At 36.8% G+C, this 14,501-nt stretch overlaps 1 protein-coding gene across 2 annotated transcripts in view; it reads left to right on the forward strand.

The window, feature by feature from the left end:
- Positions 1 to 14,501, forward strand: part of LOC126278373 (cadherin-23-like) — a 520,639-nt gene that overhangs the window by 399,089 nt on the left and 107,049 nt on the right. For both annotated transcript variants that reach the window (XM_049978447.1, XM_049978446.1), the window contains exons 22-23: positions 2,080 to 2,197; positions 13,756 to 13,862. In XM_049978447.1, the coding sequence (XP_049834404.1) occupies positions 2,080 to 2,197; positions 13,756 to 13,862 (225 nt within the window). The remainder of the gene's footprint in view (positions 1 to 2,079; positions 2,198 to 13,755; positions 13,863 to 14,501) is intronic.

The raw sequence follows: 14,501 nt of genomic DNA on the forward strand, positions 1-14,501 counted from the left end.
AAATGATTAGACTCAATTTTCCTTTTCCCCTTTGTCAAATTATGTTTTCATTATAAAAGCTGTAAATCCGTCTTCTTTCTCACCTGTTGTTAAATGAACCTACACATAAAAATTTTATTTACTCCCTTTTTTAGTTATTGTAATTATTTCTATGTGACCAAGAAAGTGTAATATTTTCATACATAAACATTCTGTCAGTTTTGTATCTTGTATACAAATAATATCTGTGTTGCACATCTTGTTTATCTGTCCTTGCAGCATTCATAAGATGTTCGAAGAAGCCGAAAGTCAGTTCACGACAGAATGAAACAATTTTGCAGAACATTAAGAGATTTTTTCCTTTTTAATAATGTTAGGAATATACAAAGGTATGAGTAGATACAAAAAAAAATCATTAACAAACATACAGATTAGGGCAGTGCTTAAACATTTACTGGCATAAAATTGTACATTACAGCGTCTACTAACATGATATCACTCCACAATTTTATATTGTGTACCATTGTAAAGCAACATGGTTGGGTAATACATACTTTCAGGAGAAAAACTCTAAGTACTTGCTGATTCTGTATCTGTTGGCATGAGCCTGAGTTGGAATTTCCCCTCCTGAAGTTATGTATGGATTTTCCATTCTATTTTGTCAAATGATTTGTTCCCTTTCAGTACATTTAAGATTTGCTCAGTTTAAAGTGACACTGATACAAACTAAGAAATAATTGTAGCAGTCATAACCTGACAGTCACACACATCGATTCCAACATTCAAATTAAAATTTTTTAAAAAAAAGCTGACAACTCAGGACATCTATCACTCCTGTTTCAAGAGTGTTGTAGCTGTGGATTTCATTCATCATAGTAACAGTCTTCTTGTTGTCTTTTGAAAAGCATGTTACCAAAAAGAAAAGAAAAATTGTTTTCTTATTTTATATTTTAATTTTTCAAAAAGTATTTGGCCTGTGACATTTAACGTGGTATTGCTCCTCGGTAGTATATTGAGTATCACTTTTTTTTAAATATTGCTGTCTTTTATGATGGCTTGAACTCTGCTGGAGGCATTTTCAATGAGGTGTCTGTCTTTCCATTTCAGGAATGTTATTTTCCATAAACCATTGCCTCACAGATGACGATTTATGACTGGTGCATTGTCATGCTGATAAAAACAGCTAAACTATTCATTTACTGTACACAGTACACAGTGCTGTAAAATATGTTCCTATCCTTCTGCACCTATGATTTTCTGAAGTGCAATAAGGAAACCAGAACCTAACCACAAAAAATACCCCCATACTATGACACCACCTCCTTTCTACTTTCCTGTAGGTACTACAAAAGATGGCAGCTAACATTCTTTAGGCTTTTGCCAAACCCAAACAATTCCATCAGATTGCCACAAGGTATAGTATCATTCATCACTCTTTGTCAGCCATGCACTGTGTAGTGGCATCACTCTATACACCATCTTAAGTGTCACTTAGCGTTGACTACAGAAACGTCTTGTTCACAAGGAGCTGCTTGTGCATTGTACCTCATTCCTTCAACTCCCTATTTACAATCACTGTACACTAGCTAGATTGCTGGTAGACTTAAAAATTGATAAGTGATTCCTTCTTCTGATTTCAGGTGATTTTTTACAACCACACTCCACAATGCTCGACCATCCCTGTCCATTACCACATGAGGTCTGCTTAGCTTTGGTGTAGCTGTGGTTGTTCTTTTGCATTTCCACTGTGTAGTCACATCACCAACAGTCAAATTAGGTAGCTTTAGAAAGGGTGAAATGCCACCAATAGATTTGTTACCTAAGTGATATCCAATTAATAGTTCCAGTTCAAAGTCACTGAGCACTCCTAATCAACAACTCTCCCATTACTGTTTCTCTACTGACAATACAACACTGCCTTGTTTTATACTAGTGAGAGGTGCTCTCACGACACCTAGAAGTCAGTTCCACATCACACAGCAGTGTCTAGATACTTTTGATCAGATAATATATCTGCACATAGCTTTATGAGCTTGCATTATTGAAAGGTAACAATAATGTTTTATTGCCAGCCAGTCCAATACTCTCTTTTCATTGCAGACACAACGTGTTGGAAGCCGACTTTATGACTGGCAAAATCAACCATTACCAGATTTTGAAGTCACAGATGAGGATGATCCATCAACTGGAAATGGACAGGTGACAGTTACTGTCACAGGTAACTTATTTCTGTGTTTCTAAAATCTGCATTAATAATATACGTATTTTGAACTGAAAAGTGTGTTTCATCATGCATATTTCTTCTTATGTTGGAGATCCTCTTTATTTACAATAACATGTGGATCATGAATAATGACATACAGTACTGTGTTTTTGAACAAACAAAGTCCTCCAATCCCCTCGTCCCTCTCTCTCTCTGTCTCTCCCCCTCTTTATTGTTCTTTTAGAGAGATACATGAAATGATGGACAAGGTAAACTCTGTTCATGCTGATGTGGCTGTTGTTACTGTCAAATTATTATAATTTGATTAACTTTCCTGCCACAAGTAGCCTAAATTTCACTGCATTAATAGCACACTCACTAATATTATTATACTGTTATTAGTGTTACTATTTATCACTGAAACAGTATTTCCACTTTTACTTGCAAAATATGTTATTTGCTAGGAAGAATTCAAGAAGGAGGTATGGTTACTTTAATCAGTCACATTTCAGTTCTATAACTGACATGTAAAATAAATATGGTAATAATCATTTCACTACTCATAAACTACTACTATACATACCTTCATTGCTGATATCACTATTTGCTTGCTAGTGTGAGGACACTCTGTCCAGATATAGCATGTTCCAACCATTATGTTGGAAGAAATTTAAATGACCATTATTTTGGGTAGCAATAGGAGGACATGCGATAACATTAAGTTTATGACCGTTAGATTCCTGGACAACTACCTCATTTAAATTATAAACCTCTACACATCTTGCTGAGTGATAGTATTGTGGCGTTCGCAGTGTTATTCAGTGGGTTGGTATTTAACTAATTTGTAAATGAAAATGATAATCTTATTTTATTACACTGAGTAATTACTAAATAATTTTTCTCCTGGCTAAAGATTTGGTCAAGTTGCTAAAGAACTCCTAGTTAACATTGTGTTAAGGTGTTGTCAGTAAGTTCTGTAAGTATCACTAAATCACAGTTCATACAACAGATTCTATAAAACAGAAAGAAACTTCCACATGGGAAAAATATATTAAAAACAAAGATTCCAAGACTTACCAAGCGGGAAAGCGCCAGCAGACATGCACAATGAACAAAACACACACACACACACACACACACACACACACACACACACACACACACACACACACAGAATTACTAGCTTTCGCAACCGATGGTTGCTTCTTCAGGAAAGAGGGTAGGAAAGGGAAAGACGAAAGGATGTGGGTTTTAAGGGAGAGGGTAAGGAGTCATTCCAATCCCGGGAGTGGAAAGACTTCCCTTAGGGGGAAAAAGGACAGGTGTACACTCGCACGCACACACACACACACACATATCCATCCGCACATACACAGACACAAGCAGACATTTGTAAAGGCAAAGATATGTGTGTGTGTGTGTGTGTGTTTGTGTGTTTTATTTATTGTGCCTATCTACCGGCGCTTTCCCACTTGGTAAGTCTTGGAATCTTTGTTTTTAATATATTGGGAAAAATATATCTAAAAACAAAGATGATGGGACTTATCAAACAAAAGCACTGGCAGGTCAATAGACGCACAAACAAACACAAACATACACACAAAATTCTAACTTTTGCAACCAACGGTTGCTTCTTCAGGAAAGAGGGAAGGAGAGGGAATTCCGTACATGCCCCATGTCACCTGTACACACTGATAATTGTTATATTTTCTCCACTCCATTTTATATTTATTGTAGCATATTCTGGGATTCCTTCTATGCAGGACACCCTTACATCAATAATACTGTAATTACTTACTTTAACAGTGAAGATTGCTATGTCACCTCCAGATTTGTATTTATTACTAAAGGCAGTACAAAATTTCATGTAGAGTGGTTGACTAATGCTAATTAGGTCTACCGTGTACCAATGTTCATTTATGACTAAAATATCAGGTTTACCAAGACATGTAATAATATCCAGATCATTTTGCTTCTTTTTAAGACTACCAAAATTCTGGTGTATGGCATTAAGTCTGAGTTTTTCCTGTTGGATTATACAGTATGTTTTTGGGCTAACAAACTGTCAAACAGCCTTTACAAGTTTCCCAGGCTTGCTTGCAGTGGCTGTTGTGTGGCAGATTCTGATTTGGTGGGTTATGCCATTCCATGGCAATGCACCTATGTACACAACTTTCTGGAGAATTTCATCTAATTTCATTGACAGGTTATTTTCTGGCAGTCTTTTTGCCTCTTTTATTCATGCGCATACCATGAGTTGTGTACATGTCTCTGTCCTGATTGCTCACATTTGCCAGGAACACGTTGTGAAATTTATTACACATTGTTTTAAGTCTATCATATGTCTTGTGCATTTCAAAGTTCACTACAGATTGTTCGATTAGATCGTGTCTTGGTAATCTCCAAGAATGATTGCCTAATGCCTATCAAAGTCATGTGGTCCAAATGATTCACATCGAAAGTGCGATTGTAAGTCGATCATGCGACTCTCGTAGCGGGCGTTATGATCAATTATTTTTTATTGTCATTTTGATCTGTTTTCCATCATCCCTTAGTTGCCCTAAATTACATATCTTCGTAAATTATTTGTGAGCTAGGAAAACCTAGTTAGTGGGATGTCTGGTGTTCTTGACATTTCTTTGGCAGATCCTCTCACATGGAAATATGTAATTCCATAGTTATCCAACGCATAAAATTGTTCGACTTCATGTTGCGAATATGGAGTACTACTGGATGAGGAGAGGATGGACACACGTGTAGACTGTGGTGGTGTGAAGTGTGTAAAATTTCGTAAGAACAATTTTGATGCTGAAATACTACAATTTCATTTAGGACAATGCGGAAAATGAACAAGTATCAGAAAGAAACATGGTTTGACTCTTCCAAATTATCCAACCAGGCCACTGTAAGGGACTTTTCCATGATGACAACACCAACGATGAGCAGAGTAAGTCATCTCCTTTGCAATTACAAGTATTTTTGTAATGCTCTTCTTTTGTTGTTGCTGTAGTGGCCACCATAACCATACTCATAACGCCCGCCACCAGAGTCGCATGATCGTTTTGTGATTGCATGTTTGATATGTATCGTTTTGACCATGCAATTTTGATAGACAATAATTTTTGGAAATTACTTGTGTCTGTGCCTAATATTAATGATAATTACTTTAGTGTCAATCAACTTACCGAGTGCCACTTCCATGTGCCTGATAGCGTCATTTGCTTGGGTTTTTGCTACATCATTTGTACTTAACATGATTATGACACAATCATCTGCACACCCAGCTTCACCACAGCAGAAAGACAAGCTCCCGGTTGAATGTGAGCCACAATTGTAATGTCGTCCTTGATACTTGCAATGTTTTGTGCTATTCCACGACTGTGACTGTCTCCATATATTAGACCCCGTCCCTTCTTGTGTTTCTGATTTACCTCATTTCTTTAATTGTTTTCTTGGACCGGTCTCTTCCATACACTTTCACACATTTCACTTTTGTTATCTTGGACTATTTGTTCACGTTCACTTAGGTTAGCACATAACGTTAGGGCTTGTTTTCTGAATTTGTTACTGCCAGCTTTTTGCAGTTACCTCAGCCTTTAGACACTGATATTCAAAAGAAAATTGGCACTAACAGTCACAATTTTTCCCGTTTCTTATTTTCCTTTCATCTTTGAGGCAGCATTGAATAATACAGTTCCAGCTTGTCATGAACTTGTTGCTTTGTTTCACTGATGGATCAATTTTAGCACATTGGAAATGGGGAAAATGTTTGCATTCCATGCACCTGATGCCAGTTTTTAACACTTTTTCGCATTTTCTACACTGGTCATTGTCTAAATTAGGGTTTTTACATGGACTAAGAAACATTGCACTTTTACTTGCTGCCATCTTGACTGTTGTTGTCAGCTTGCGTATAGATACTTTTATGGGTGGATGAATTTCTATTAAGTTATGACTGTCTTCATTTGTGTGTCCTCTTTTGAACTGAGGGTGCAACAGCCTTTATGTTCTCAGCATTTTTCAAGTTGAGCTGTTGTGAGAATTTCCGTCCTTAATCTACTTACATTGCACATGCTTCAGTAGAGTATGATTTACAATCTGTTTTAAGTTTGCCCCATAATTTCTCTATGTCCATCACACTGGAACTAATTAATTGTCTAAATGTGATGTTAACAGCTCTTTCTAGCAAAAACACTCTCCTAGACTTCTTGGTTGATTTATTAAATTTAACTACCAAAGTCACTATGAAGACATCGTGGACACTAATCCTTGTCTCTATACTGATTCATCGTTCAGATCATGCATGCCTGTTTGTTGCTACAAGGTCTAAAATATTTCCATTGTGTGTGGGCTGTTGAACTAGATGCTGCAGACAGGTTTTGAAAAACACGTTCAAAAGAAGACTGTCTGTATGTACTCCCTGCAATGAATCCATAGACATATACTCAGAAGGTTAAAGTCACCTACAACTAATATTGCTTGTTTTGAATATTTCTACACTACTGACTTTGGACTTTCTTTCAGTGACTAAAACTGTCACAGTGAATTGGGTGACCAGTAAAAACATCCAACAATTAAGTTGATTTCACCTGGACTCCATGAATCACTAAATATCCCAAAGCTTTCTATTTCTGGTTGCAGTCAGCTCTCAGCCCGGAGAGTAATTCAAGTGTGAGAAGTCTCCTGGTGGACAGTTCTTTTAGAAACATTGTTACAAATACTGCGATAGTTTACTGATGACATTTTGACAATCAATGTGTCTTTATTCTGAACGCAATCTGATTTCACTATCTGCAAGTCATCTGGTGAATGTTTGTCACAGAATCTCCATTTACCACTTAGACTAAAGAATCTCCATCTGTACTCCACAAGTACTCTGTTACCCAAGTAGCTGCTTCCTTTGTGTGCACCCCTGATTTATCAACAGGAGTCCTACCATTTCCCAACCAATAATACAGGTCCAGAAACCTACGGTCCAGACCACCACAGAGCTGACAAAGCCTCTGGCTGAGACTCTCTACTCAGCTCCAAACCAGAGGACCTCAGTCAACTCTAGAAACAATACTGCAAATTGCAAGCTCTGCTTGTGCTTGATGCCTGAAGACAGCAGCTTTTGCCAGCTCCCTGTATGAACTGAGAATGGCCTCAGAACCCAAGTGACAGACGTCACTGGTGCCGACATTAGCCACAACTTGCTGCCCCCCCCCCCCCTTTCCAAGCAGACATCCTAAATGGACATTGGCTCTCTTTCTGGCCCTGAATGCTTCCTGCCTAAGGGGTTCCATATCACATCTAACATTGGAGTGCCTGATAACTAGTAAACCTCCCAGGATGAATGGGCAAGGCTAGACAGCCAGGTGCTCTGGCTTGTGAGTACGCTGGTGGACATCAACAAGACAAGATGAAAAAGGTGTGTGCATAATGAATGCCCCATTCTGTCTCCACTGCACAGAAATGGAAGTGTGTGGAGATATCCCAACAGTTGGTGCAACAGCAATGTGTGGACCCAACAGAGTTCAATGAACCTCTGGTCACTGCCAATGAGTCATGGCTCTTCCAGTCTGTTGAGTGAATGGGAGCTGGGTGCTCCATTTCATTGCACCAACTTAACTGAACCATTCAACAATGTTTCCACAGAAAATGGGGCCATGGTCTTCTGCTCCAGCGTGGCGAGGCACAGCCACAGCTATTGCCACAGTATGAGTGAACTAGAGTTTACTGTGCTGCCACATCCTCTGTATTCACCAGATATGGATCTTAGTGACTATGCCCTATTTGACAAAATAAAAGTGGGCACACAGGCTAAGAAATTCACCACCAATGATGAAGTTCTTGCAGTGGAAGTGTAATGCCCCCAAAGAATGGTTTGTAGTTGCCACAGTGGTAGCAAAAGTGAAAAATTATTGGCAGGGAATAATTATAATATAATCAGTATTCATTTGTTTAATAAATGGTTCATGTGAACATAAAAAATTTTAGTTACAACTATTTTTGAATGTCCAAGATGATGTAAACCAGAATGTATAATGTTGTAACTGTCATGCTGTGTTGTATTGACAGGAGCTAATATCATTATATTGTTGTATATCAAGAGACTGGCCTTGATGTCTAGAGACTGTTCATTACATAAAAGATTATAGTTATTTTTGCATAAATTCCTGTCGCACCCTAAGTTCCTAAAGGACTCAATTTAACATTATCCTTTTCATTTATTTATTTTTTTGTCTCACACACAATTAAGACTGAATTACAACAACAAAGTTTCAACCTCCTTTTCTTGTTAAATCCTAAAGATAATAATGCTATTAAGCTAAGCTTATCATGGCAAACATTCTACAGAGACATACAAATAACAATTTCTCATGCTTCCACATTGTCTCCCTCTCAATAGCACAGAGCTTGTTGTTCTTTTTGGTTTTCCACCCTCTCTGTAGAGTTTGGTTGTTTGTCCAGAGGTGATGATTCAACTGGAATGTCTTCAGGCTCTTTGTCATTTCATCCATCAGATATATTTGTTGCAATCAATTGATAGAGACATTCCTTACCTGGTCATTCATTTTGTCTGGAACATTTTGGGGAATTGTCAAATACTTTGCATAGGCCTATATATGGGTGCTCTAATGTCTTGTCACTCAGTCAGCCCTTACAAACATTTGTTAAGTTGCTGACATACTTGCATATGAATGTTTTTTTTTTCTTTTCTTTTGGGGATATTGTACAGAGTTCAGGTGATTCATTTGCTGTTTCAGTTGCAAAGCAAATTGAGGTAAGTCTGTATCGATTTTTGTGCCATACTCTTGAAAAAAAGTCCCTTGGTATCCTGATGAGTGAGCCATAAACCATTTCTGGAATTGTAGCATTACTGTTCTCTCTGATGGAGAATCAAAGACAAAAAAAGATTACAGATATTGATTGAGCTTATTTGGTAGTAACATGGGCATGTGTGGCTGCTTGAAGTGTGTGATGAAATTTTTAATTTTTCCATTTGTTTGAGGATGATGTGCTATAGTTTAGGTTTGGTTACAGCCACATGTTTTTAATAGTGTTTGGAATAGCTCAGAGTTAAACTGTCTTTCAGTCACTATTTGGTATGGCATTTCAAATCTAATGATTCAAGAGCTGAAAAATGCTCGTGCTACTGCTTCTGCTTCTACGCCTTGAAAAGGTACTACTTCGGTCCTGTTTTTAAATCTGGCAACACATGTTAACCAAGAAGTATACTCATTAGAAAAAGGCACTACTCCTGTCAAGTCAAGGAAAGTTATTTTGAAGTATTCCTCTTTACCAAGAAAATGTCTTAAAGATGCTGGAACATGACATGTTATTTTGTTTTTCTTACAAGCATTGAAGCCCAATTTTGAACATCCTTTATTATATTGATCCAGACAAACTATCATAAGATCATATTTACAATTGTCTTAATGCCCAGACGATAGTGTTGGGGAATGAGGTATCTAAATGGTTCAGCAATACGGCTGTACATAAAGTCTGGGAACACTTTCAATTATTTATAGCACAAGAATTAAACATTGTACAGATGCCATTGATATTGCATTTTGAAGAGAAACTGAAGGGTTTTTCTTTACTTTTCTTTTTTTTCACAAATATTCAATATTCAAACCATGAGTGACCTGGCTGACATCAAGACAGTAATCCAATTCTTGCCATACCCATCCCAGTATGGCACCGTTTCATGAAACAGCTGTCCCCTTCTGTAGCATAGCCAATCCATCGATGTGGCAGCTCCATGTTCTGGTACCCACAAACTTCATGATAAAAATGGGGTGGAACCCGATCCTGCTTAAAGATGAATGGAGAGTCCAATTGCATATGAAGCATCAGCCATTGCTGCAACAAGTCCAAGTAGAAATAGCCAGTGACTATGCTCTCAGTGAAGAAGAATGGACCATACAGTTTTCGACATTTACCTTTGGGGAATCACACTTAATTCAATGCATTTGTATGGATGCTTTGTACCCCAGATTTGACAGTTATGCCTGTTCACTGCCCTGTTAGTGTGAAAAGTGGCTGCGTTACTAAAAATTAAGCAATCAACAATGTCATCGCCATCCTCATTCAACTGTTGCAACCGCAAACGAAACTCAAAATGCTTGTCTTTGTCATAATCACTGATCTTCTGCACTAGCTACAATTTGAAAAGTTTCATAGACAGCTTCTTTCGCAGGACTTTCCACACTGTCATTGGAGCCATTTCAAGTTCACGGGATGCACAACACAGCAATTTCCTTGGACTCCTTATGAGTGTCTCTCCTATACACTCCACATTCACTTCACTCACATTGGAAAATCTGCTTCTCTTTACTGGCCAAAAGCCACCCTTTGTAACTAATTTGTTGTGCCAGTGGTAAATGGCCTTCCTTGTTGGTGGCTTCTTACCCTACTTGGTTCTAAACATCCATTGAACAGCTGTAGCATGCTTGTTTTTGTCGAACTCCAACACACAGAGAGCTTGCTCCTCACCTGAACTCCCCATGTTTGCAACTAGCACTGACTATCAACAAATTACCAAACTAAGCTGTGACAGTATACATGAAAAAAAAACTTTCATGGTTTCTTTTCAAAATGACATACCTTTGATATCTATACAATGTTTGGTTCTTGTGCAATAAATAATTGAAAGTGTTCCTGGACTTTATGTACACCCTGTATATGGGTGAATAATTGTTTATGACACATCACAATGCAGTTGCTTTCCTTCATGTGTCAAATGGTATTTTAATTTAAGTGACACAACACAGCTTGACTGTAGCTGATGAAGTTCATTATCTTCTTGCGCTTGGGCTATATTTTCATAGTTAACTGGAACTAATTCTTCAAGTCTTGATACGTTATGACCAACAACATTTTCTTTACCTGATACATGGCACAGATAAGTAGTAAATTGCAAAATATACTGGAGATAACATAATTGGATTGGTGTTGCTTTTGCATTCTTTTGCTTAAATGCATATGTTAGAGAAGCATGGTTGGTATAAATAATGAAGTCTCTTCCTTACAACATAATCGAAATATTTGACAGCCATGTGTATACTGAGCAGCTCTTTGTCATGTGTGGAATACTTCTGAGACACTGTGAACTGTTTTGAAAAAAAAAAAAAAAAGATAAGAAAAAAAGTCTCTGCTGTTTATCTTGCCACTATTGCAATGCAGTACTTGCTGTAATGTCTAATGCACCACCAGATAATGTAAGTTGCTTCTACAAACTACGAAATGTCAAAAGCATGGCATTTCTCAGATTTCTTTGCATTTTTACAACCGAGCAATTGTTACTTGTGTCCCGGCAGGATGCCTTTGCTCACTTTTAGTTGTGCCTTTTAGGTATTCATTTAGCTGGGCTTGGTTTTCAACAGCATGTCCCTGAAACTAACAACAGAAGTTGATAACCCCTAAGAATGCTCTAAATTCAAGAACTGTTTTGGGTCACTTGTAGTTTGTTACTGCTGCAACCCTTTCTGAATCTGGCTTTGTTACTGCAGGTGTAATAAAGTGTTCTAAGAATGTTAGTTTTTTCATACCAAATGCTGATTTTCCATTATTTATTATGAGACCATAGTTATCAAACGATAAAAAGAGTAAATTTAGATATTCAACATATTACTATGGAGATTCAGATGCTACTAAAATATCAGAAATCTAGTTCTCTTACAATTCCATTTATAAACCACTGAAAAGTGCTAGATGCATTGTGAAGGCAGAAGGGCGTATAATTAAATTTCTAAAGACCAAAAGGTGTGATAATTTCTGATTATGGTTTATTTTCTTCAGCCAGTGGAATTTGGTAATAAGCTTTTAGAATATCTTTTTATTTTGAAGCGTCATCAATTCATGCAACTGGGTACTGAGCTGGGTGAGTCCTCTCATTCAGACAGTGATAATCTCCACAAACTTGTTGATGACCATTTGGTGTAATGGATTGTGATGGACATGTAATACCATTATTTGACAGAAACTGAAATTCTTTGTTACTGGTTTTCAACTTATGTGGGTCCAATCTACAAGCACTACTGTGTTGTATACTGATCAGCTACTAGACATAGTGATATAATGCTGCTCTTTACACTTTATTACCATAGGTAATATGGATGCTTTTGTTAGTTCAGGGAACATCAAAATTTTGGGAAACTAGCATGTTGCATAGAGTGAGCTTACTTAGTCTTCAGTATTCACAGCAGTTACTTATGCTGAAATTTTTAATTTGGTGCTGCTGCCTATCAACTTTTTATTTTTGAGATCAACAAGTAAACTCTAATGATGAAGGAAATTAGCTCCCAATATACATTTTAATAGACTGCTACAATAACTGGTCATTCAAAATTGCAGCTGAGCCCTATGTCAGTGGTTAATGGCTTTGAGCAGCAAATCTTATCTCTGACTCATTTGCAGCATAGATATTGAGGTTAGAAGGTTTAATTTTCTTGCCTTTTGAAACTGCCATGACAGATGAACTTGCACCACTATCTACAAGAAAATTTCTTCGATAATTTCAATATTTAACAATTAGGCAGTATTGGCACCTTGATGTGGGTACTGGGGTAGGACACTCAGCAGCTGTTGTGTGGACTCCTTCTAGTTTTCATTTCTTTACCATAGGCAAGGCTGGACAAATTTTTATAGCCTGCACTGTGTGCTAAATTTAAAACATGACAACAGTTTTTACAGTTTTCATTAAATTTTGTTCTGTTTCTATTTCTACTGCATGATCTTTGCCTGCTTGGTTTTCAAAGCATCTTAATCTCATTTTCTAATTCTCCAATTCTGAAGAGAAGATCTTGAACTGACAGGGATGACAGTCTTGATGGAATGGACTGAACTAATGCAGTTTGAACATCCTCAGCAGAGTGCATTTTGACTATCAGATATAACTAAAATACTTTGAGTACTACTGGTATGGCTACAGAGGTGACTAAATTTAACTACTTGCTCTCTCAGCTGGAGCCAAAATTTGTTGATAATTTGTGGAATATAGTTACAAGTGATGTGAACAATAAATATTCTCCTGTGAAAGAATTAATTTTGACCATATTAAAAAAAACTCTCTCTCTCTCTCTCTCTCTCTCTCTCTCTCTCTCTCTCTCTCTCTCTCTCTCTCTCTCTCTCTCCCTCTCCCTCCCCCCTTTTCTTTGTTGTATTTAAACTCAGTATAAGACAAATTCAAGCTAAAAATGTCACATTGAAAACTTTGTCAAAAACTGCATCACAAATGGTGGCTTGCCAATCACACTGGGGTTTTCAATTTGTTGCACACTTGGTTCATTAAGGACACAGTTTAATGTGGATCGTTCCATCCATTTATTTTTTTCTCTTGCACGCAATGAAAACTGAATCACAGCAACATTAGAGTAACAATCTTATTTTTTATTAAATTCCAAAGATAATAACACTGTTATGCCAAAATTACATTGGCAATCATTCAAAAGAAATATACAAACAGTAATTTGTCATATTCATACATACCCTTAAACATGGAATAGTTTATTCTTTAACATAGTTTAGGTACTTAAGTCATTTTACTATATGTTTTTCAAGCTTACAAGTGTTGCTTTAAATTGCAGGTGGGGCTGAAGATATCTTTACAATAGGTGACAGTAAGGATAAAAATAAATTCCAACTCTTACTCCTACAGCCACTTTCTGACTTCCCCAAAAACACAAGCTTTGAGGTAAGTTTTTTTTACAGACACAGTAATTGCTATAGAAATTAAATTAAATGTACACAAAATATTTGACTGCTGAAGAACAATAATGCAGTAACAAAACTCAAATGGGCATGAAACTTGTGAAGGTTATCTATGACTACACACATCATTTCCATAAAAGATAATTTCTTAAATGTTCCTCATTTTATATTAATAGATGCATGTTTCAAACTTAATACATAGCCCTTCCCTGATTCCTCATTTCTCAAGTAGATACTGTTTTTGTATTAAACTGATCAGTATTTTCAAGGGACACATAAAAGTACACAAAAATTAACCTAACTAAAACATGTCATTAATTCTGAAATATATCTACAATTTACAATGAACTGATTATTTCAATTGAGAAAATGAATTTTCCTTTGTCCAGTTTTACTCTAATATATTCTAAGTGGAAATCTTTTGCAGAAACTTTTGTAATCACATACTCTAACATTGGAACATAGAAAGTTTTAGGCTTTGTTTCTTGAATGACTGCTGTGATTAATTTTCACTAAGCAGTTTACATTTTCAATTGCAGAGTTGTTTAACTGCTTCTACATGCCATAATGATTTTTAATGATAGGATCCATCACATGGAAGGTGTTAATTAAGTGACTTGGT

Source organism: Schistocerca gregaria, chromosome 6 (assembly GCF_023897955.1).
Source record: "Schistocerca gregaria isolate iqSchGreg1 chromosome 6, iqSchGreg1.2, whole genome shotgun sequence".
NCBI classification, from domain to species: Eukaryota; Metazoa; Arthropoda; class Insecta; order Orthoptera; family Acrididae; genus Schistocerca; species Schistocerca gregaria.